This window comes from Eublepharis macularius, chromosome 9, assembly GCF_028583425.1.
Source record: "Eublepharis macularius isolate TG4126 chromosome 9, MPM_Emac_v1.0, whole genome shotgun sequence".
In the NCBI taxonomy this organism is placed as follows: domain Eukaryota; kingdom Metazoa; phylum Chordata; class Lepidosauria; order Squamata; family Eublepharidae; genus Eublepharis; species Eublepharis macularius.
This window is the reverse complement of record NC_072798.1, coordinates 48,595,766-48,621,288: the sequence shown is the minus strand read 5'-3', so window position 1 is coordinate 48,621,288 and position 25,523 is coordinate 48,595,766. Positions and strand designations below refer to the sequence as shown.

The following is a 25,523-nucleotide window of genomic DNA, read 5'->3' as shown; positions in this document are numbered from 1 at the left end:
GTTCAGAAAACTGTTGAATGAGCAGTACAGAGATAATGATCCCTCTTTTCCAAGAAAAAATAAAATAAAATTCACAGACACTACCTGTTCCAACAGTTGGAGAAGCAGCATGTGAGACTGAAAGGTTTTCACTAATAATACAACATGTAATGCTCAGGAAAATCTTTAATTTTTAATTCTTCATGTGGGTTGAAATGATCTGAGGAGCTTCCTGCCTACAGATGCTACTAATATTTAACCTTTTAATAGCATCAGCAGTGCTACCTACAATACTGTCTGGGATTTCTTTCAGGGAACTGAATGTTTTCCTTCATAGTAGCCAGTATTTATTTCCAGCTATTTTTGAATTGCCTGTTGGCTCATCTCCATCAGCTGCTGCTGCTGCTGAAGTTATTTATGTTTACTTCCCTAATGTTGAGTAGACATCCACTCTTTCTCTTAGAAAGAAGATAATACACTTCCTCAGGGGGAAATAATATGGGAAGTCACCTATGCTGTCACTGGGTTACACTGTTACGGTGTTGCTGGAGTGTGCTCCTATTTGTGTAGGCTTAGCAAATTTACAAAAAATTGTTAAAGAACCTGTTTGCATTTTGATAATTCTCATTCTTTGTTGATGTTACACTGTTAACTTCTATGATCAAATAACATGTAATTATATTGTTTTGAACTCCTTTTCCATTGTAACCCTGTGCATATTCCACTGTGTTCAGTGGGATTTTGCTCACATTCAGATGTGCATAGAATTTCATCTTCAGATTACCACTCGCGTGGTCCACCCAGGAATGATAGGCTGTAATCGAGAGTGCTCTTAGGCCTTTACAAGTCTTCTGTTGACTGGTGGGTCTGCTCCCTTTGTTTTAGTAAACAGAAGCTCCTTCTGCATTTCCCTGAAATCTTGGGAAAGCTTGCCAGGCAGTGGATGGGCGGGGAAGTGCTGTTCCTGGAAGGGCGGGCCTTGGAACTTCAGACACAATGCTTGGCTTCAGCCAACTTCAACCAAAGTGCTTAGACAAGAATCACGGCGATTGTGAGGAAGAAAAAGTTAACCTATTTGGAACTCTCTTATTTATGTGGTATATCTAGAGTACATATCAGGATGACAGTTACTGGAGTTCTTAAAACCTAGGACAGCGAATCTGTAAGCAGTACACACAGTATAAAAAAGCAGATTTGTGCAGTAGAAGAAAATTGAAATGTGAGTTGTTTTTATTCAGAAAAGACTGTTCATGAAAATTACATCAGGTATTGTGAGGCAATATTTACTTTGTAGCTGCCTTCGCTCTCCTCTGGATAAATAGAGAATTCATGTTTTTTACCTTGTGCTGTCTGATTTCTAAAATTCTAAAAACTTGGCTTCAAATTAAATTTAAAAGGCATAAAAATTAGAATTCATATCAACACGGACACTTCATTTCTGTCAACAACTATGCAAAATCTGTAGACATAGGTCTGTGAATTTGTTATTTGCTGAGAATCTGCCAGTTTGAACATTTTGGTACATCTTTCTGCATATGGTACAAGCTGCTCTATTTTTCTGGTATTTATTCAGCAGGAAGTTGTATAAAAACCCAAAAGAGGACCCAACATTTCCACCAAGCAAATTAGAATAATTCTGTTTTTTTCATTGGCTCAAGCAAAAGATTTTTTAAATTCATACAAAATATTTGATTTAGTATTGGTTAAATTTGGCCTCTAAACCTGAGAACTGCTAACTCAGGATAAAGACAACAATATTTCTGTATTTAAGAGTATTGTGCTCTTTGGGGCAACACTTTAAACTGCTTTCAAGCCTGAAAAGCTTTGTGTATGAAAACCTAAACTAAGGCCAAGGACTTAAAAATCTTTCCTAGTACTAGAATAGAATTGTGCATGCAGGGCAAAACACAGATCTGGCTATGCCAACAGCGGTTGAAAACCCAGCGTTGAGTAATATGGACCTTCTGGAGAAGCTGAATGGAGCCACTCGTGAGAGAATATGGAAACACAAAGTAAGATATGTCTAGACTGAATCTGGTATACAAATAAATTTCTATATACATTAACTTTGTCTATTCAGTAGTTTTCATTCTTAGGCACTTGGGTATCTGTCTCTAAAAGGCAAGATACTTGATTACAAAATAGCTCTTCACATTATAGTAATTTTGGGGTCTGAAGTATGCACAGCTCCATCCATGCATTGATTGAATGCATTGACTGAAGAGCAGGAGTGGGCATAAGAGTTTTAGCTCTGCCCTCCACATAATCACCAGTTTGTGATCATGGCACCTGCGTATGGAGAAAAAGCCCATGTGAATACTCTCTTCCCATTATCAGGAACATTCAGAAAGCGTTGGAGCCCAAGCATGGGGAAGGAGCACCTGCATGGACAATTTCTTCCTCTGGGTGTAGATACTGTACTTTTGAACCAATGATTGTGTGGAGGCAGGACTAGCACAGTTGTGCCCACTTTCTGCGTGTTTGGTCAGTGTGCAGAAAGGTTGTATGTAGAGGGCTTCAGAGTTAAGCTGGTAATTGCAGTTAACTCTGTTAGTCAATAGAAAAATCCAAAAACAAGTCATGCAAAACTCATTTTTAATGCCAAACAACGTATCACAGAATAATATGCAGACTATTAAATTCTCCAAAGCTCTTTATTGGGCTAGATGTTAAAAAAAATACACAAAATGTAGGGCTGCCAAGCCCCCACTGGGGGTGGGAGATGCCCCACCCTGCATGCTCTTTGTTTCTCCCTACCATGGGTGCAGTCAGCAGGAGATACCATAAAGTTTCCAGTGGTTCCTAGAGAGACATTCCTAGAAAGGCATGACATCACTTCCAGGCTTCCCCAGAAGTGACAGCACAATAGTGGCCCCAAATGTTTCTGCCCCCCTTGATCTCCTGATGTTTGCCATATCTGACAACCCTAACAAATGGATAGTGGTTGTTCCAGGCTGTTATTTTAAGGCCTTCTGTTGGCACCTTATTCCAACTGTACTCACAGTTGATTATATAGGGTAGAGCGGAATGGCACTGATATCAACATGAAAAACCTCTATTTGAAAATATAAAAACATATACTTAATTAAACGTCTCCCTAATGCCTTAAAAGGCTGAGAGCAAAAATAAAACACGGTGGTGGTGATATTAACGGAACTGGAATTCAGTTTAGATGACATGCTAGTAAAAAGTCAATGGAAATCAGGCTGGGTAATATTGCCTTGTGGGTAGACAGCCAGAAACCCCTTAAGTACTGTCTGTGGAATTAAGCTTTGTGTTGATGAAACGGTCTTCCTTACCCGAGTGCAGTTAAGTGCTTTGTGGAATAGCTCAGAGCTTTTGAGGTCAAGCATCAGCATTCAGCAACATTCTCTAAATGTTTCTAGGAAAGTATAATCAGAACTGTTCCATTCAATTGCTCTTCCATGGCTTGCTTGCTTCAGCAACTACTAGATAACTTTTGCTATTTCTGAAATATTTATAAACTCTGCTTGTTTTGAAATGAACAAAGCCATGTCATCTTGTGGCTGTATTTCTTTTTAATAGCAGCTCTGACTACAGTGTGTAGTTTCATACTGTTCTGTTGGGTAAAATTAGAAATCCCTCAAACCCCTTTTTCATAGCACTGTATTTATTTGCATAATCACTGTTGTCTGTGTTGGTCTTCTCCTTTTTAAAAAAAAGCATTTAAAATAACAGAGTTTAAAAGGTAGCAAGAATTTTTTGAAGACTTCTTCGGGAATGATTTTTACATTGTCATGCTCTGAAACAAGTAAATCGTTACTGGGACTGGAACCCCAGATTACAGAAAATACCATTTGGTGGCTCCAAGAACTTCAAAAATTGCATCCTTTTTGCCTTCATAATTATATATGTAGCAGCACCAGCCCTACATCAAAGCACATCAGTTCTGTTAAAATTATGCAGGTTCTTATTAAATTCCTGAGGTGATGAAATGCATTCATTTGCATAATGCCTTGGAAAAATATGTGCCAGCTTTTTATATTCCATTATCTTTTCATCAGCTTTTGGAACACAAATTAATATATTATCACTTCCTTTCAAGTGACAATATTCGGGGGAGACTTTTTCTGAGAAATAGATTCTTTTTGTTTGTTTCTGAATCAGTTTCTTGGGCACAAGCTGCTCTTTATTGCAAACTACTTAGACTAAAGATGAAAATTGGGTGGATGAAAAACTTTGAATTTTTTTTACTTATATTCAGAGCAGAACTGGAATACAGTAGGTTGAATGATTGTATGAAACATTTTTAAATATTCCTCTGAATTCTTTAATGGCATATTCATAAGTGAGCCATTAATGCCAGAAACCAACTAACGCCGGTAATCACAAAAACCATTTTAAAATTGTTCTTTTGTTACAGCTGGCAGAGTTGTGTTTTTACTTTATATCAAGATTCAAACATTGCTTTGAATAATGTTTTAAAAGGTTATTAAATATTAATCCTAGTATAAACAGTTACCAACCTTAGTTACGACATTTTGGTTTCTTCTGCTAAACGTTCAAGAGTTCTTTCTTCTCAATATCGCTTCTGGAAGTAATTTGAAGATAAACAAAGAAACTTACACCTAAACCTCCTGGAGTGTTCATATATACACATAAGGGAAAATACCTAATGATATGTAATTGCAACATCCTTTTATATAGTAAAACTGAACTTGCATCTCTGCTTAACTCTGGTATAATTAAACAATCTTTAGGAATATTTTTAATTTTGTTTTTATATAGACTAAAGACATTGCCTCTGGTTGTGCAGTGTGTCTCCCTTCAAGCAAAACTAGATAAGTGGAGCACTGTACCCAGATACTAAGAAAAACAGGGAAGGGCAAGAGCTTTGAAAGAATGTTTACATATTCTGAAGCTTAGTCAAAACTTTTCTTTTTGACAAATTATTCTTTGACAAATTATTTTTTTGGAATACACTTTTAGTTTTTCAGGCATGCAAATATACTCACACCCATAAATATTGATATAAACATATATGCTCATATATGCACACACACATTATTTTGGGTTGGTTTTTAGATAGATTAAACAGCTTAAGGTCTAATGTATGACTACCATCGATTTTTTTAAGGCAGTACAAGCATGCTATTTTCAAATGGGAAAGTTATCCTAACTTTACAGTATAATTCTTCAGAGCTACTGCCTTCAATGGATTTAGAAGGGCATAACTCGGTTTAGGATGGCATTGTTGATCAATTTACAGTGCAATAGTGAGGAGTATTTTACTATTTCCATAAATTCTGGATTGTACCCACATCTTCCATCTTACTGTTTCAAACACAGAAGCTTTGGCAGCATTCCTGATGAAATGAAGATTTCTTAGAAAAAGAAAAACAGAAAATTCTTAGTGAGGTCATAGCACCTTTCCTAGAATTTAATCATTACTGAAAACCTTTGAAGCTATTCTCCATTAAGACAGATTCTGGTTCTTGAGAGTTTTATACTTAACTAACATTTCATTTTTGCCCTGAGATATATAGCCTAGCTAGCTTAATTCTGTCAGAACTCAGAAGCTAAGCAGAGTCAGCCCTGGTTAGTACTTTAATGGGAGATCATAAATGAAGTCTAGGGTTGCTATGGGAGCCAGTTTGGTGTAGCAGTTAAGAGCTCAGGACTCTAATCTGGAGAACCAGGTTTGATTCCCCACTCCTCCACTTGAAGCCAGCTGGATGACCTTGGGTCAGTCACAGCTTCTAGCTCACTCAGCCCCGTCCACCTCACAGGATGTTTTGTTGTGGGGATAATAACATACTTTGTAAACTGCTCTGAGTGGGTGTTAAGTCATCCTGAAGGGCAGTATATAAATCGAATGTTGTTGTTGTTGTTGTTGTTGTTATGTAGAGGTAGGCAATGGCAATGGCAGAGAGGGGGGGCTCAAGTTGCACCTGCACCTGGTCTCCTACCTACTAACCCTGCATAGCTTCCAAGATCTGATGTGATCGAGTTTTACCATGCCACCTTCCCTCCCTATTATATGATATAACAGTATATTAATTGATGCTATGTACTGACCTAGCACTTAGCTAATTGCATCCATTGACTAGTAAAATGCAGCTGGTCTTGTTTAAAAGTTTAGTTGCAACATTTTGTTAGTGTGTTTAGAATTTTGAAAATCCTCAATATTTAAGGTTTCAAAAGTGAGATTTTCAATTATGCCAAATATGTTCTCATCTGTGTGTTTTTTTCCCTGAAAGCAGTCGTGCCTGGTGACCTTCAGATTACTTTACTATTCTTTCACTTGCTGTTTTATTTCTTTATTTCCACTTTTTTAAACAAAAACACCTTTGAATGTAACTTGAAACAGCTATAAAGATGCAATGTAACAATACAATGAAGAACAACAACAGACAAGTAATCCTTCCTAAAACAGCCACTTAGTAACAATAACCCAAAAATTAGAATAAAGGCGGCAGTCCTAAAAGAACTTTTCTGGGATTAAGTCCCCTTGACTTAAATGGAACTAACTTCTGAGTAGACTTCTAAGTAGGCTTAGATTGCTGCCATTGCTGTTATCAAACCAACCCAACTTGTCATGGAAAGAAGGTTTTCTTTAAGAACCTTCTAAAACACACAAGGGAAGAATCCAAATATGGGGAGATTACAGAGTCATGATACTGCCACCAAGATTTGAGAGCGCCTGTTACGTGTACTGGAGAAGACATTATATGGAACACATAGAAGCAAGGCTTCTGATTTCAGTGGGACCAGAGCGTTTAAGATTAAGCCTTAATGTAAAATGAATATATATATTGGTATTTTGCACAATACAGTGAAAGCGTAAAAAGTTGCATATTACAGAGAGAATAACAAGTTATCACACATCATTAATGCTGCTTACATAGTAAAGTTATTAGTGAAAGCCGTGTCTAAGCTTATAAACAACTCATACATTTACAAAATCTTGAAATAACTTTAGGTTAGATTGAAGACTATTATTTTCTAAGTATTCAAAGAATGGAAACCGTTTCTCTGTAAAGTTTGTGCTATTTGGAAAATGTTCTGCTTCTGAAATAAAGTGGTCCCATATTTTTAAGAACCAATTTTCAATTGTTGGGGTATTTTTTTATTTCCATAAATTGCTATACCACTTTTGGCTGCCACAAGTGGGTTTGCTATGGGATCTCTTCTAATTTGGGGGGTAAAAGTACTTTTTAAAGGACCATCGTAGTTGTTAATGAAAAATAAAATTCTTCCGCAGCAGCCAGTCCTGTAATGTAATTCAATCTGTTTAATAGTGAGTTTTTTTTCCAAGAAGTCAGGAAATAGTAAATGGCAGGGCTTTCAAAGCTCTCCTGTTTAGTTTGCAAAAGCCTTGTGTTAATTTAAGGCTTCTGAGGAACTCTTTCCCCCATCTCTTTCTTAGAATTCCCTCTCTAAGAAATCCAGAACTATGAAGCAGTTAAATCTACAACAGATAACTCAGAAGAAATGCACTATGTTGCAAAAGCCAGGAGCAACAAAAACCTCATACAGGGTAGTCCTTTATTTCTTCCACTTACAAAAAAAGTTTATTTTGCAAAGTGGTTCTTAAAAAGGTAAATATGAATGAATGGTTAGAAAAAGGGTGAGGCTCTGGCATTACAACAGTAGTTCAAAAATGTAAAGAGATAAAATCTAGTAATATTAAATCTTAGCTTTAATAATACCTTTCCAATTTAAATCGGGGCCTGGCCTATGAAATGAAGAGGCTAATAATAAACAAACCCGATAAACTCAACCGCCTCCTTCTGCCCCTGCCTACCTTCCTGGCCAACCCATTGTCCATTTTTTTCTCCATTCTACAGACTTCAATCCATTCCCCTTCACCGGTCATTATGGAAGGTAGTTACGGAAATTTTCCGTTTGTGTCTTGTTTGTTCTGATGGACAAGAATGCTTATATCAAGGCATACTTCTGTCACCTGTGAAATATTTGATAGAGTGTTTTCTCCACTCATTTACAGAGCATCAGTTTTCAATAATTGTGAGCATATATTTAATTTATTTATTGACTTCATTTATACCTGCTTCTCTCCCCAATAGGAACCCAAAACAGCTTACATCATTATTCTCTCCTCCATTTTATCCTCACAATAACTCTGTGAAGTAGGTTAGGCTGAGTGTGTGTGGCTGGCCCAGGGTCACTCAAAAAACTTCTAAGGTTTGAAACTCGGGTCTCCCAGATCCTAGTCCAACACTCTCACTACTACAACCACACTAGATTTCTCACATAATTACATTATCCAACCTGCTTCATTATCATGCAATGAAAAAAAAGAAATATATCCACTCTAGTAACATATTGAAGGCGCTTCCTTCTAAGGATTGGACGTTAGACCATTATGGCTATTTGGACCACCGCCTTCACTGAACAGTGAAATCACTTAGAAATTAACAATAGAGGCAATTACAACACCAGGTAAACCCTGTCCTTCCCTACAAAAGGACTACTAACTTAGAAGGAAGCACTAAACAATCTTCATATTATGAATACAAAGGTAAATAGGTAGCAGTTATTTTCAAGTAAGTATGTCTATGACTATGAAGCTTGCATTTCCCATATAAGGGCTAGCCTTACCAAATATCATTATTTCCTTTGCTTTTTGTTTTGCGTTTGTGGTTTCTGGGTTCATCTCAGTCTTACTGACTTCTAGGACACCTAGAGTTGAAAATGTTCTTGCTTTGAATTTTAGAGAGGGTGTGTTTGCATTAATTTTGGGGGGATTTCAGAAATATTTTTGAATGATATTTTGTTCAATGTGCTACTTGTATAATGGGCTAATTTAATGTAATTGTCACCAGTGTAACCCGAACCAAACTTTTTGGTGAGCTATTGTAAATATAGGCTGCAACTTGAAAACCAATCTTCTTGTCTTCTTGTCTTCTTGACTTCAGTAGGACTGCATTAGAGAAAATGGGTGTAGATGTCACCTTGCTTCTAACACCAGAGCTATTCCACCTACTTGTACTCATAAAACAAAATGCACAATCATCTACCTAATAGCCAAGTGGCCCCAATGTGCAAATACTTAAATCCGCTGATATGGGCCACTTGGCTACAAACCATATGGTTCAGCAAACTTGGGGCACCTCCAATCTTTGCATAAATAACAACAATAACAATAACAACATTTGATTTATATATCACCCTTCAGGACAACTTAAACTCACTCAGAGCAGTTTACAAAGTGTGTTGTTATTATCCTCGCAACAATCACCCTGTGAGGTGGGTGGGGTGAGAGAGCTCCAAGAAGCGGTGACTGACCCAAGATCACCCAGCTGGCTTCAAGCAGAGGAGTAGGGAATCAAACCCGGTTCTCTAAAAAGGAGGGGGGGTCACAAAAAAGCTAAAAAACAAGAACAGTTCACTGCACGATACTCTTTAAGAAGATGTGTGAACTGTGTGAAGAGGCAGGATGTAAAGCACAAAATCAACTAAAGTTGCTTGCAAGAGAAGCCCAGCAAACCTAGTTTTGGAGCTGTTTACAGAGAGTAAAAGGAGCCAAGTTGACAGAATAGATATGAACAAAGATACTCAGCTTGACTACATTATAGTCCTGGTGGCATAATGGCTAGGTTGCAGGGTGTGCCTGTGAGCTCTGAGAGAGGAATCCTAGCTCAGTGGTAGCACTGATAGAATTGACTCAATCTGAGGGCTGTTGTAATTGTGTTGTTGCTAATCTTATTGGTCTGTATCCTAGCACTCTGTTCAGTTTGATGCATGGGAGCCACAGTTTCTCCATCAAAAGAAGGCTTCTTAGGCTGAAGGACAGCTTCAAACTTTGCTGAGTGGAATGGTAGGATACAAGACATTGTGGACCAAGGAGAAAGGCAACTCATAAATGTTCTTAAAGGTAAATAAGGTGCTAAATCAGTTTTAGCTTTGTATCTTCAAATAGAACCTCATGCATGCACACAGACACACATGCATGCAAAGAACCCCAGAAATCCTGAGGAGAAATTTTAATCCAAGATCACTGAGGCCATTGGCTACATAAATAGCCAATATTTGCTGCCCTTTGCCAGCGGGTGAAGACTTTTTTTGTTTCATTTGGCATACTCCCAATAACTGTTATTGGCTTTCCTCCCGGTTCTCAGGGTTGTGTTTGTGTTCTTTGAATTATTTTAATACTATTTTAAAAAATTTAATTTTTTTAATGTTTTAAATGATGTAATGTTTTAATGTTCACCACCTTGAGGACTCTATTTTGGTAGAAAGGCAGCATACATATGTTTTAAATAAATAAATCCACAGGCAAAAGTAGCTCCTAGATGGCAAAAGGAAACGATATAATCACCAATGACCTATCTCTTGGGCAGCATTATGTTGAAGCAGCAAATGACTAAATAACTTTCATCTGTGGAAAGCCTTCTTCCACCTGAGCTGTCCACAGTTATATAAGCTTCTTTTCACCCACTACAGTTGTCAAGCTGCTGTTAAGATAAACATCAGATCATTCACAACCTAATAATAAATAATGTTTATGTCTTGATATGACTGGTACATTCATTAGGGGGAGTGGTTATCTCGGTTGTGTTGTCACTTGATGTGAAGTTAGCCAAGACTTTCTTTTAAATCCATTATTTGCTTTGTTGTTTGTTGCTCAGATTTGCATTTGAGATCTGTACAGAACCTCTGGGCTATCTAATTATTTCTAAGTACTATACTAGGTTTACAGTGGGTTTGTTTTGCATCATGGTTTGCATTCATTGAGCGTCATTTTGCTTCAGAGACTCCTAGTGCTGTAAGAGTGTTTCTGTACTGAGTGGAGGAGGCCTGTCCTTTTGTGTTAAGAGAAGTATGACCTTGCTGGACCTCCAGCATGGCATGAATGCAAATGTTGTCAAGCTGGAGATCCTAGGTGAATGGAACTTCTGAAGTTTCACCAGGCACTGTGTACATAGTTATCAGGCATACTTGGAAGTCTTAAGGTCTAGAACCATTTTTTAAAAAGCCATAAATAGGTAATCTGCTTTGCCTTTCTAGAGGAGCAAGTAGGGATGTGTGATCCAGGTTCAGGAACCAGCAAAAAAGCTGGATTTAGGCTGATATGATATATTCTGGATATTCCAGTTCCCCCAGGATGAACCCCAGATCTGCTCCGGACACTTGGACTTTCCGGGGCCAAATTATTCAGTTGTAGGCAGCCACTACAGGCAGCTGCAGCAAAGATGAGCAGCTTGGGAGTGAGAGGGCAGTAGGGCAAATGGTGCTAAGCTCCTTTGAATGGAACCAAGCTCCACTGCAGGAGAGTGTCATGAGGCTGGTGGAGCAGGGGAGGAAGCAGCAAGCAGAGTGGATCCCCATCCCATTCTGCTACTTCCCCCACCTGAGTTCCAAAAGAACTCTTCAAGCCACCACTGGCGGCTGTCTTTTAAACTCCATGGCCCAACAAGCTTCCCCAATACCTTGCTTCAGTAAAGGGATTCTCTGGTTCGAGATTGGTTGCATTCCTGCTGTTTGGTTCTGTTGGGCTTTGTTGGTTAAGCTTTCAAGGGACTTAATGTCAAACCAGAGAATCCCAAGCAAAAGGCATTTAACTGACGCTTCTACCAATGTCTGATTCTGTTTCTTTTCAGGACTTCCCTTTTGATTTTAAGCCTTTCCCTGGAATTGAATGCCATTTTGCACCCTGACAAGGTTTGTATCCAGTGACCCACTAACAAGTCTGCACTGCTGGTTGCTAATCGCTCCTTTATAAGCCAAGATAACAGTCCAAGGTTAGTATTTGTAAGCTTCCAAGAAGGTCACATGTGGTTCTTCATTCACTTTCCTAATAGACTGTAAGGCAAGGGGGGAAGAAGCAGTGGGATAACTTTAATGTTTCCTAGCTGAGTATTGTCTTTTTTTCCCAGCCCAGTACTCAGTGTGTGTTTGTGTGCGTGTGTGTTCTAAAGACAATAAAAGTGCAGATGTGAGTTGTCATGTGGAGCCCTACCCTGCAAATTCTGAGTACCTTATCTCTGTGAGCGATCATTTAATTTGCATTAACTGTTCCCAGTAATTGGATGGTTTCACCCTGCGTTGTTTGAGCTCTAAGGGAAAGTAGTGGGCCCATTGCAAGCCAGGTATTGGGGCCTGAGAAACCACCACTTTGCCTAATGCTTGGAACAAGCTGCAGCCACGAGGGATCTGATCACTCCTTCCTTATGGCTTGTCACAGTACTGGACTAGATGGACTACCTACCATCTTTTCATCCCGCCCTTTCTCCAAGGATTTCAGCGTAGCATGCGTGTTCTTCTCTCTTCCATGTTATCTTCACGATCCCCCTCTGTGACTTAGGCTGAAAGACAGAGAGAGTGGCCCAAGATCACCCAGAGAGCTTTATGGGTGGAGTGGAAATTTGAACCCTTGTCTCTCCTAAGTCCAACACTGTAATCACTAAACTGCAACAGTTCTCTCTTGGCCTGCTCCAATAAGACTGATATGCTCTTATAAGTGTTTGTCTGCAAGGAAGCAGCATTTTTTAGAATGGAATATAACAGTTTACTATAACATGAGATTAACTCATTATATAACATCCTCTAAACAGTAGTTATTTTTATTATTCCAAGAATGAAAGCTGAAGCTGCCTTTCAGAGTCCGTGAACTTAACAGTTGCAATGTTATCATCTGTGGGTGCTTTTCTTCTTTAAAAATTAGAATTTCAACTTGGCTCCTGGGGCTTCTTTCCCTGAGATCTTACATGGGAGCAGAGCTCAAAAGTTTACTTCAAGGGGAGATTCACAGAGGCTGTCGTATTAAGAATGCCCTAGCCCCAAACCTGAGCACACTACAGAACATGTACTGTAGGGGTCAGAAACTTTTCCTTAATGAAGGGGGACAGTGGAGCTTAGGGTACATTCTAAGGAGCAAGGGACTAGAACGTATGCCATCACTTTGAACTCTGCGGCTAAATTCTGAACCTGTGGGATGCAGAGAAGTTATAGTTTCTTAGTATTAAGTGAGGCATGCGGCATAGATTCACATTCACGTTTTCCTAATTGATTTGTATTTGGGTCAGAGTTGCTTAGTGGTGAGTTGAAAGCATTGTGTGTAAGCTCTTTATATTTTTTTTCTTGCCATGAATTCCCTGGTCTTGAAAAAATAAAGTCTAGTGGCACATTTAAGATTAACAGCATTTATTCCAGTACGAACTTCTGTTACTCAGAGCCAAGCTACAAGTGACGCCTTACACAGGTTGGACACTTGTCAGCTTCCCTCAAGTTTTGATGGGAAATGTAGGCGTCCTGGTTTTACAGCTTGGCTCTCCATTACAGCTGCAAGACCAGGATGCCTACATTTCCCATCAAAACTTGAGGGAAGCTGACAAGTGTCCAATCTGTGTCAGACGTCACTTGTAGCTTGGCCCTCAGAGCTCACTTCCTTATGTGCAGAAAGCTCATGCTGGACTAAATGTTAATCTTGAAGAGGACACTGGACTTCTGTTTTATTTTGCTACAATAGACTGGTCTTTGTATAGTTACTTATTGCTGGTCTTATTGTTGTAGTTAACATCCTTTCAGTGGTTGAAGTGCAATGTAGAGAATAATAATTACCTGAATTGCTTTGTAGTCTTCGGCTTGTTCTATTGCTGTGCAAGGGTGTACATAATGGAATTCCCAAGCCAAAAATATACATGGAATTCACTATTTCGCATCGTTACTTTGATTTTCTGGAATGATGACACAAATCCAAGATGCTTGGGAGCAAATAACAAAAACCCCTCCCAGAAAATATCCATTTTTTCAAGCTCTGATGCTTACCAGCCATGCAGCATGAGCACGTGCTTTTTCTTTGATTTCCTGGACCTCGATCTCCTGCCTTACTTCGTTAAACAGGCCACAGCAAGGAAGTATGGTAAATGGAGAGTTTTCAGCAGAAAGGTGGAAGTTTTTATCGTCAGTCACTTTAAGAGTAGGAAAGAGTAGGGAGGGCTGTGTTCTGTGCAAACTTAGTGCCATTATATTTATAAACATGTTGCTCCAGTCCAGACCATTCTTTGGTATGCGGCGTCCCTCAGGGGGCAATTCTTTCCCTGCTGCTATTTAACATCTATATGCGCCCCCTTGCCCGGTTAGCCCGCAGCCTTTGGTTGGGTTGTCACCAGTATGTGGATGACACTCAGCTCTATCTGCTGACGGACAGCCAGTCTGATCTCGCTTTGGATTCCTTGGCCAAGGGTCTTGAGGCTGTGATGGCATGGTTACGTCAGAGTCGCCTGAAATTGAATCCCCTGAAAACGGAGGTTCTGTGTCTGGGTCATGGGGCGATTGAGCTGGGGATCCAGCTCCCAGCCCTCAATGGGGTACAGTTGAAACCTTCGCTGACGGTGAGGAGCCTGGGTGTGACCTTGGATGCCACACTTTCAATGGAGGTCCAGGTCACGTCCATTGCCAGGTCTGCCTTTTTTTCTCATTCGACAGGCCAGGCAACTGGCACCCTACGGGACCTGGCCACAGTAATTCATGCAATGGTCACCTCCAGGCTAGACTACTGCAACTCACTCTACTCTGGGCTGCCCTTGGGCCTGACCTGGAAGTTACAGCTGGTCCAGAATGCGGCGGCACGTGTCCTTACCGGAACGCCAATCCGAGTGCATGTTCATCCTGTGCTGTGCCAGCTGCACTGGCTCCCGGTGGAGTTCCGGATCTGGTTCAAGGTGTTAACCTTGGTGTTTAAAGCCCTTCACGGACTGGGACCTGCATACCTGCGGGACTGCCTCTTCCATTACGTCCCCTGCCAGGTGTTGTGCTCTGCAGACAAGCAACTCCTGGTGGTCCCTGGCCCGAAGGACATCTGTCTGGCCTCAGCCAGGGCCAGGGCTTTTTCTGCTCTGGCCCCGGCCTGGTGGAACGCTCTACCGGTGGAGGTCCGGGTCCTACGGGACCTGTTACAGTTTCTCAGGGCCTGTAAAACGGAGATGTTCTGCTGGGCCTTCAGCTGAGTGCCAGCGGATGTCCTCCTTCTTCCATCTAAGACCACCACTTCTGGGGCTGCCCATGGCCATCTGCTATGCCCATATACAGACTCCCAATATTTGTCTAAATAGCCTGCTCTTGGACTATTTTAATGATTTTTAAAAAATTATTGTTGATTTTATGTTTTTGTGATTTTAATGTATTTTTGATGTTATTAGCCGCCCTGAACCCGTCTGTGGGGAGGACGGGGTATAAATAGAATAAAATAAATAACAAATAAGCACCAATGTCTTTGCTTACATCTCTTCTGTTCTGTACAGAAATATGATTAGAAAAGTGTATGTGTGTTTCCTGCAATGAATTAATTAAACCAACTTGTATTTTAAAGTAGCTCTCTGCAAATAAATAGTTACTCTGAAGTTACTCTGGTTCAGTTTGAATCCAATAATCTTTATCAGTACTTACAATACATTTCATTTCAGTCCTTTGTTTATGTATTCAGCTGTACCTAGCATTAATGATCACATGATCTGATCTTTCTTTTTAAATTTCTCTCTGTCTGAATTTCTCCAAAGACTGACCTGAGTGTGCAAAACACAGTCCATTCTTTATATTTGACACTTGTGTAGCTGATTTCAGATACTGCTTTACCTAGTTGATAAGCTTTATTTTGTAGTTCAGAATAGCTGGTTTGTTTCTTCAACACACCTCCATTGTGGAGTAGGTTTGCAATTTCTTTATGCCTTGTTATAAAGATTCCTATTTTTGGAGATTCTCAGCCTATCATTTTTCACAGGTATGGGGACCAGTTGTGGGTTTTCAAGATGGATTCTCACAGTGTTGTGTGATTTTTGATGAGATCTTACTAAAGAAGATGAAAGCTGCTATTCTATCAGTCTATTATATTACTTCTTATTATAGCAAAAGCTGCATAGTGACTAATCAGTTCTGCCATAGCATAGAAAGGCCAACAAAAAAGGAGGGGCCACCCCCGTTGTTGCTAACAATATAAAGGGAAACCCACGGGGGTTGTTAAGACTACTATGCACAGAATGCAAAAGCTTACTTTATACAGTAATCGTTTACTTGTAACTCAACATGCAAAATTCATAACATGAAAATTAATTTGTACATATTCAATGAGAGTTTACATAGAATGAACCTGCAAAGTAAATATAAGTTAACCAGTGTCCAACTCGTGTCTTCTTAAGTATCACAAACTGCACCAACATAAATGATGTCTTCTCTGAACGCGAAGCAGCAAGGGGTTAAAGTGTCCATGTATATTCCACTTCACTGCAAGTCGCTCACTCGGAAGCAAGAGACACGCCCAATCTGGGGCCGGCTGAAGCTCAGATTTCGATAACGCCTCATCAGGGGCATCAGTCTCAACATTATTTTACTCCCAGCTGTGTGCGTCTGAAAATAAAGATACCCATAAACCACCAAACTGTCTTCTAAAGATCATCAAACTCACTATAAAGCAGTTTGTTACTTACTTGGGCATACAGTTCTTATTGTCTCGATCCCAATGGACCATGTCAAAATATCCCACTGGTAACAATCGGCGGCCGTTTATTCTCTAGCACGCCCCGTCTGAGGTAAGCACAGCTCTCTTAAAGATCGTTTAATCAGCCCGTCCCTCTAACTTAAAGAAACTGATGCCTTCCACAGCTCAGTTACAAATGGCAAATTAAGGGAACCATTAAAGAAAACAATTCAGTTACTAATGGCAAAGTAAGGGAACCATTAAAGAAAACAATTCAACACCAGTTCATTATTTAACCCTTGAGGCTTCACGGTTCATTCTATGTAAACTCTCATTGAATATGTACAAATTAATTTTCATGTTATGAATTATAGCATAGAAAGGGACATTAAGTAGACTTTGAGCGTTCAAAAATCACAAAAGATATATTTTCATTTTCATTAGTATTAATCGTTATTTCTGTTGGGTACAAGATTTGAATAAGGTATTAGTACATTTCTTTTTCTTTGTCTGGGAACACTAACAATAAAAAAGAATTTTTATCAGTACAATATAAAAACTATTTTACCGATCAAAGTTTTCTACAGCATATGAAATCCTCCTGTCATATACAGTAGGTTTGATACAGATTTCTTTCTGCAGAAATATATTTTTGTCCAATTGAAATGTACGTGTGCCAACTCCCACAATTTTTTCCTGAATTAACTGCATTCATTCAAACACCGTTTTGCACTTCCTCCATTACTAAGGAAATCAAGAAACATTTAAAGCATTTTTGTTTTACTTAGCCTAATTCCCAAGATTTTACAGCAGTGATACTAGCCATATGAAACTATAAAAGCTGAAATGATGATGTCAGAGCAGAAGTGTGGAATTCCTATCTAGAGAAATTTATCATCTCATAAAAAGGCATGAGCAGAAACAGCAGAGAACAGAGCTTTCCTGGAAACAAAGCTAGTGGTGAGCAGTTGCTATGACTGCCATGCTTCGAGGAACACATGGCCTTTTAGGAATCATTGGAGACATTCCCGCTGTGCTCCACTAATAAACAGTTGCTGCAAGATGAGCATAACCTCAGCAGCCAGCTGTTTATGCACTCATGCGCCTTTGCTTATGGAGATGCTGTCTTCTTGGTGCAAGCAGGATGGAAGCTGAAAGTAAAATGCATAGAAATAGGCATAAGGATTCTTTTCCTGGCAGAACTAGTTTTACAGAACTAATGTATTAGATGAGTTTCATTTTCTGCTCCTGGCAATACCAGACAAACCTTATGGAGCTCCTGTACAGCCACCAAATAATTGCTTTTCTTTATGCCATGCAACTCCATGAAGCAGCCTTTAGGATGTTATGGGCTTCTCTGCACGTTTGACTTTTCTTAGCAGTTGAGCCCCAAGTATTGGAATTGATTTGGGTATGGTTCTTCCATACATCTACCCTCCTTTGTGGAGTTGGTTGTGGGGTTGGTTTATTTTGTTCTGCGCATGCCTTAAATAATCAGGATTTTCAAGTGAGGGTGCCATCTTCAACAGTGGCATCATCAGTGATGTCATAGCACACACATGTGCTGTAATCTTTTTTTAAAAGATTGGGGAAATCTTTGTATGGGGAAGCCTAAAAAGGAGCAGCTCTGCCACCCATAGCTAAGTCCCCCACCACCATAATCCAAACTGGAGAGCCCTACCTAGGCTGACCTAGAGCTAGGAGGTGGAGGCTGGCACCAGTGGGGCAAACCATCCTCTGTTGGGATGGAGCCTGGTGCAGCAGCGGCTTTGTGCATTTCAAACTACTCTGCATTTTCTGGGCCTTCTCTTTCTGTACTAAATATAAACACATGGATGACTTTGGAGTGGAACTCAGCTCTGCTGGGCCCATATTGCTTTTGCAGTTTGTTTTTTAAATCATCATTTTCATAGCATTAAATTGACTTACTGTTGTAACAATACATGCAGCTGATTCTCTGAATTCCCAGCTTTTATTTAAAAAAAAAAAGTCTCTAGCTACTTCCCTTGCAAAGATACAACAAAAAGGCCTATCTCCACAATGGAATGAGCTAGAGACTGACTTTTTAAAATGAAAATATAGAAAACAAAAATGGGGAGGTATTGGTGCTGAGGAACGTTCCGTTATCAAAATGTAGGTTGGGAGCAGGTTGGAGTGGGCAGGACAAACAAAACCAAAAGAAACATTACACATGAGGAAAAAAATCAACTCATAATTGGCTTCCAGAAAAACATTGAGGTAAAAGTGATCTCAAAAGAACTGGAAAGGGGGCGAGGCAGAGACGTGAAAACTGAAGGCAAAAAAGCATGTAGAAATCAGGGGATAAATCAAAGCAGTATGGAGCCAGAACTGATGGGGGGAGGGGAATCAAAAGATGCCTCTGTGATGGAGACAGGAATAGAGTGTTGCTGCTTCTGAAGAACTGGAAAGCTTTTAGGCCTCTGGTACCAATGCTTGATGTTGCGCTTGTGCTTTTCATTTTAGTATGGAAAATGGCTTCAAGGCAGCAAGGGTGCCTGTGCCCTTCTCTTTTTTCTCCTCAAAGTCATCCCTGTGTTTATATTTGGTACAGAAAGAGAAGGCCCAGAAAAGGCTGAGATAACTATTTTAAAAGTGGCTGCTTTCTTCTTTTAAAGTTCTCGTTGGAGTCTACATATACAGTCTGCTCTGAATAGTGCAGCCATGTGCTTAGCTTTGCCTGTACTTGCCCCCCTCCCAAGGAGCTCTACCTCAACATCCTTTTGATGGAAAAATAATACAATAGGAAGCTGTACTTAGATTCTAACTCTTGCTTTGATGGGGTCTGTGAACATGATACTGGAGTGCCAGAGTGTATTTCACAATATGGTTGGGCATTTATCTCCCATTTTGACACCATTTTCAAGACAACAGAAGGGAAGGACCAGTTCCAAATTACTGAATCTTAGAATCTAGATGCAATCTGAAGTTTCATTCTTTATGTTAGTTACTGATCTTCCGAAGGATGTTCTGTTTCTGAGTTTGCATTGGAACTTCAGTAGGCTCTCTTTTAGAGCACATTCTCTTGGAGTATTCTGGGATGTTTTCTTTATGCTAGAGATCTTATCTTGCAAGTGAGGGGTGGATGAAGCATTTAGTGGTTACTTGATATTTGCCAAACGAGCTTCTCTACCAGCTGATATCAGAAGACATGACTGACAACCTCCTAGTATTTCATAGGAGCTTCATGTACAGAGGCACAAAGTGACCCTTTCTTCAGAGTTAAGGTTGGGGAAGAATTTCATGGACTCCAGTTTGACCCCCAAGCCAATCTACATATCTGGCCGTTTAATATGATTTGCTGATAAGGTTTCCTTGGTGGTGCTTGGTGTTCTTCTCTCACCTTTCCCTTTCTCTTGGTAGTAAAAGCTTGAAGTTGCAATAAATATGCTGTTATTTTTTTATATTAACATATTAGTACTGTTCTTTTTTTTTGTAGGGGATGAGATACCTGGAATTTCACAATGCATTTTGAAGAATCCACCAACAGATCAGCAGTTGAGCAGACTTGCTAGAAGACTTGGACCTGAGTGGGAGCACATTGTATTGTACTTGGGCTTGACACACAATGACATTTACTGTTGTAAAGCCAGTCATCCATACAATGTCCAGTCACAGATAGTTAGTGCATTTATTTCATGGAGGCAACGTTTTGGTAACAGAGCTACTATTGAAAGTCTTTGTGCTGGTTTGAAGATGGGAGAAGTTGACTCTTCAGTGATCCAAGAGATGCTTCAATAACCTCAGATCTGACCTAGGTTCTACAACAATCCTGTGTCCCATTTACAACATAAAATTAATAAAATAAATCCAGCAAATTCGCTGAACTCTTTCTCAGGGTAAAATCAGAGGGAGGGGGAGACTGATGATATTCTTTAGAGTACCACTAGACTCCAGTTTAACACTTTGTTAGAATGGTTTCTTTTCTGGCTGGGTACATTTTCCCCTCCTAAAGAACAAGTAGAGCCGACATAATATTCTGGCCAGTGTATCTGGCTAGAATAGGAAGCTTGCACAGAAATAGCTGTGTTAGTCTGTTACAGCAAAATAAAACAAAAGTCAGTTGGCATCTTAAAGACTAACATTTATTTTGATATGAGCTTTTGTAATTCACAGTTCATTTTCTTAGATATGTTATCAGTATTTAATTATATGCTTAAGGTGCCAGGGGGAATTTGTTATATTTTAGGATAGGAAGACTTAGTAGTTTCAGATCACCATTCAGCCACAAAGCACACTGAGTGAGTTTCATCTAGTCATGATATCTCAACCTGATGCACCTAAGGGCACATTTTAATGTGAAGGCTATTTTAGTTTGTTTTCGTAATATGAAATTTTGATCACAGTATTTCTTCTAATACTACTCTAATAATATCTAGGAAGTGGGCAGGGCAAAAGAGGTGGTATTTACTTTCTTAACTGCTATTACACTAAGCTGATGCCCAGAGCAGTTCACAAATATACCCTAATTAACTATACAATTACATACAAACCCCAACATTTCATATATAACCATGTTGCAGTAGGCTACCCCTCTGGAACATGTAAGTCTGGTGAGTTAATGTGGCAATTTAAGTATGTGTACCAGTGCAAATCTCAGTTCAGCCATAACCTTACTGGGTAAATTTACAAGATTTTCTGCTGTCCCTTATCTAATAGGAAGATAATGCCTGCTTGTTTTACAAATTTATTGTTAAAATTACAAGCATACTGTATAGGATATTACTAAGATTTAATATTAGTACTTCTGTTGTTGCTATTGTTTGTTAATGTTGATTTCGTCATCCCAAGAATCCTGTGAGAACAAAATAGGGAACAATCCTGATGTTGGGAGAACATTTCACTTTTGGCATGAAAAGAGCACAAGAATGCCACCGATATGGAAACCAAGATGTTGGGTTCAGTTCATGCAACACATTTTGTTGCCAGATCTATAGACAAGTGACAGCTTCGTAAATAATAATAAATGTTGGGCACTGTGCACCCTTGCAAATCAGATTAGGTAACATGAAAATTATTATTAATTTATTTATTTGTTTATTTATTTTATTCAGTTTATACCCCGCCCTCCCCACAAATGGACTCAGGGCAGCTAACAACATTAAAAATACATTAAATTCACAAAAACATGAAATCAGTAATTTTTAAAAAATCATTAAAATAGTCCAGGAGCAGGCTATTTAGACAAATATTGGGAGTCCGTATACGGGCATAGCAGATGGCCGAGGGCAGCCCCAGAAGAAGTGGTGGTCTTAGATGGAAGAAGGAGGACACCCGCTGGCAGCCAAAGGCCCAGTGGAACATCTCTGTTTTACAGGCCCTGCGAAACTGTAACAGGTCCCGCAGGGCCCGGATCTCCACCGGTAGAGCGTTCCACCAGGCCAGGGCCAGGGCAGAAAAAGCCCTGGCCCTGCTTGAGGCCAGACGGATGTCCGGGCCAGGGACCACCAGGAGTTGTTTGTCTGCAGAGCACAACACCCTGCAGGGGGCATAATGGAAGAGGCAGTCCCGCAGGTGTACAGGTCCCAGTCCGTGAAGGGCTTTAAACACCAAGGTTAACACCTTGAACCAGATCCGGAACTCCACTGGGAGCCAGTGCAGCTGGCACAGCACAGGATGAATGTGCGCTTGGATTGGCGTTCCGGTAAGGACGCGTGCCACTGCATTCTGGACCAGCTGTAACTTCCGGGTCAGGCCCAAGGGCAGTGAGTTGCAGTAGTCTAGCCTGGAGGTGACCGTTGCATGGATTACTGTGGCCAGGTCCCGGGGCGAAAGAGAGGGCGCCAGTTGCCTGGCCTGTTGAAGATGAAAAAAGGCAGACCTGGCAACGGTCGTGACCTGGATATTGGATGTTGAATTTCCTGTTTTCAAGCAGCCCTTAAATTCTTTTTGTCAGGTTTGGGAACTTGGTACTACTCTGTTAAAAAGATTGTCTTAAAGATAAAATAATAACCACCTTCTACAGTGATACAACAACGAGGGCCTGTTATAACCACTGTTCTTAAGTCAGGCTGACTTCACTGGGCAAAATGCAGCACCATGTTCTGTGATAATGAGAAAGTATTGTGAGTTGCTTCTTATAGCTGGGGATTTGGGGAAAAATTGGTGCAGCTCTCTGCGCGCACTCTCCTCAAATTTCCAAGAATACAAGTTGAACAGCCCTTCCTGATAATAAAGATTTCTTTGAAAACATCAAGATGCCCTGGGAAACCTATATAGAACAAGGCAGTGTTATTGCCAACTCTTTTTTTCTGGCATTTGGAAGTCCCTTGGGGTTCTATTGATGCCAGTTTTTACATATTCAGGCCCATTGGTGTCCATAGGTATGTAGGCAAACCATTCTTGCTGGTGCCAAAGGTAGGTGCAGGGACACAGACCTCCCTAAAGATAACGTCTTTTGTCTTGGAAGCTCTGTTCCTTTCCAAAACTCAGCTGAGAAACTTGCTGATCAGGGGCAAAACATTCTGCAGCTGTTACTATTTCACATATTCCTGTCATTGAAAACAGATTACTGGGCTAAGCCCCAAGGTTTCAAGCAAGACTTGAGTACCTGTGACATGCCATAACAAAAAAATGTGCTACCAATTGAACTGTAAGTGCATTTTCTGTGGAAAGTGTTAGCCTACAGGAAATCCTACAGTATCACCTAGACACAAGGCAGCAGAATGAAATGCTTAAAGCATTGCCATTAGAGAAGCTCATTCATTGATAATAAGCAGTCCTTTAACATATAGAGCCATCTGCGATACTATTGAAAATGTGCATGGGATCCATCCACAGAAATTTGAGAAAATCACAGTAGATAATATGTTAAGATAATGTGTTAAGGTAATGTATGAGAGCCAGTTTGGTGTGGTTAAGAGTGGCGGGACTCTAATGTCAAGAACCAGGTTTGATTCCCGACTCTTCCGCTTGAAGCCGGCTGGGTGACCTTGGGTTAGTCACAGCTCTCCAGAGCTCTCTCAGCCCCACCCACCTCACAGGGTGATTGTTGTGGGGATAATAACATACTTTATAAACTGTTTTGAGTGGTCATTAAGTTGTCCTAAAGGGCGGCATATAAATTGAATGTTGTTATTATATTATTAAGAAAGCAAACCCAAGAAAAAGTAAATTAGCATGCTGCCTGATACTCTTTATAATATAAATCATGAGATGGCATAAGACTGAAGTGCTTACAGTCTATATTGTGTGCTGCCACTTGTCTATCAGTTGATGCATCCACTGGGCAAGGATTCTCAGTTGTTTATTCATTGCCATTGTGAATGGAGGAGTCACGTGGGAGTTTTATACCCCCTTCCCAGCTCAGCCACTTCCCCTGCATTTTCTTCCACATTGTACTGCAGGAGGACTTTTTGAAGAGCTTTTTAGCAAAGTCACAATAGCTCTATAGCAATTACTGGGAGGGGGAGTTGTTTAGTTTGAAATAAAACATATACAGCTAATCACAACTTTACCATCTTGGGGTTACCTTGGCATCTGCTCCTGGGAAGGACACAAGCCTGCTACTGCTTCAGAAACCGAAGCTGGTCAAGACACTCTTACCCCTTCTTCCCAGTCCTGGCTTGAGCACTTCTGACAGGATGTCCAGATCTTTTAACCCTTCCTGACCCAGCTGGGTGGGTTTCCCTTTGCCCTTTCAAAGGTTGGGTGTGCAATTCGACAGCACTCTGGCCCCTTCTCTCCAGTCAGCTTAGGGTGCATATCTCAAACCTTTATGGTCCAACTCAGATTACCCAAATAGCCATCCATCTTGCCCCGTCATCTCCACTCACCTGGCAATTTCAGCAATTTATAGCCTCATCCCCTAAGAAAGAATGTTCCTTCTTGAGATGGGGCGTCCTGGGTGTAAGGCAGCTTGCGCCTCTCTGTCACAACAGGGATTTTAAAAAAAGCTTTGGAAAGTGGGACAGGCTTTGAATAGCTGTGCACACACACACACTTTCTCAAGTATTCCCTCTGCTTGTTCAATATTGTCCTTCAAGGGCCAGCACTTCATAGAGTTCCCTAAGCTCTGCTGTGCAGTTCTCCAGGAAAAAAAATGTTTTTACATTGCCATTATGAATATTTGGGGGGAACGATTTCAAATAAAATAGTTTCTTAAAAGCAGGGTAAACATTCCATCATATCCCATTTGCATACTGAAAAAATTTGAGAACCACTACTTGAGAGGGTTAGAGATTAGAAGTGGCTTTGAGAGTCTACATTCTTTTCTAAGCTTGTTGCATGCTTTTATCGTAGGTGGTTTATTGAGCTTTCAGAATATTAGGAAAACTTTTAATAATCATTTTCCAAGAGTAAAGCTCCAGTGTATCTGCCTAACAACAGACTACAATTCAAAGATTTTCTTTTTCCACAAATATATTACACGTCTTGATTTGTATATTTTATTCAGATGTTTTGTTCCATTTCCATATCCATACTGTAAACATTTATGCATACTCACTTTGGTCCTCAGTATTTGTCACGATTGTGCTAAATACAGATAAGCTCCACCCCCACAGTTCATCCAAGCCCAATGCAATGATGGTTGGTAGGTCTTCTGGCTAGAGGAGACTGGGTCTGGGTCCTTCACTGGTTAGTTCACTGTCACTCAGTTAGACAGAGTGTCTGTCCTCTTAAAGTGCTGATTTTGGGACTGTAGATTTTTAGGAGTGTGTGGGCTCAATATGCAGTATAGTATGAAACTTCCACAGATGAAGTACCACTGACACCATTTGTTATCCTGAGGTTAGATCAATAAGGCTCATTTGTCCTCTTACTTTTTAATATGGCAAAGCCATCGTGAATAATTTTATTTTTAACATTCCAATAGAATGCACTATCCAGTGGCCAAAAAATCTAGCATAGAGTTAGGTGAGCTGAAATTATTAAGCACCAGAAAATGAATTGCTGCATCTGACCTAACTGACAGAAATGTCAAGCAGCTTAGAATGATGATCTTCAAGCCATGTGCTGGGACCTTCAGGTGGAATGGGGAACCCCACCAGCTGGGTCACAAATCTCTACAAAGCCTTTGGTTGGGGGGGGGCTGCTTATCAGAGGGACCTGCTGCTAGTTGGCCTCTCTTTGCATGCAAGCTAAGAGGAACATCAGGATAGCCAGGTGAGGTTGCTTAGCAGTAAAAAAG

The 25,523-nt window shown here is 40.2% G+C and overlaps 1 protein-coding gene across 5 annotated transcripts in view; it reads left to right on the top strand.

Annotated features, from left to right (window-relative positions):
• Positions 1 to 21,390, top strand: part of CRADD (CASP2 and RIPK1 domain containing adaptor with death domain) — a 57,843-nt gene extending 36,453 nt beyond the window's left edge. For 3 of the 5 annotated variants that reach the window (XM_054988507.1, XM_054988506.1, XM_054988508.1), the window contains exon 3: positions 19,833 to 21,390. In XM_054988507.1, coding sequence (XP_054844482.1) covers positions 19,833 to 20,134 — 302 coding nt within the window. In that variant the 3' untranslated portion in view covers positions 20,135 to 21,390. Of the gene's footprint in view, positions 1 to 9,697; positions 9,839 to 11,564; positions 11,706 to 19,832 lie in introns of those variants that run through there. The other 2 variants (XR_008597637.1, XR_008597636.1) reach the window with 2 other exon arrangements.
• The last annotated feature ends 4,133 nt before the right edge of the window (positions 21,391 to 25,523 follow it).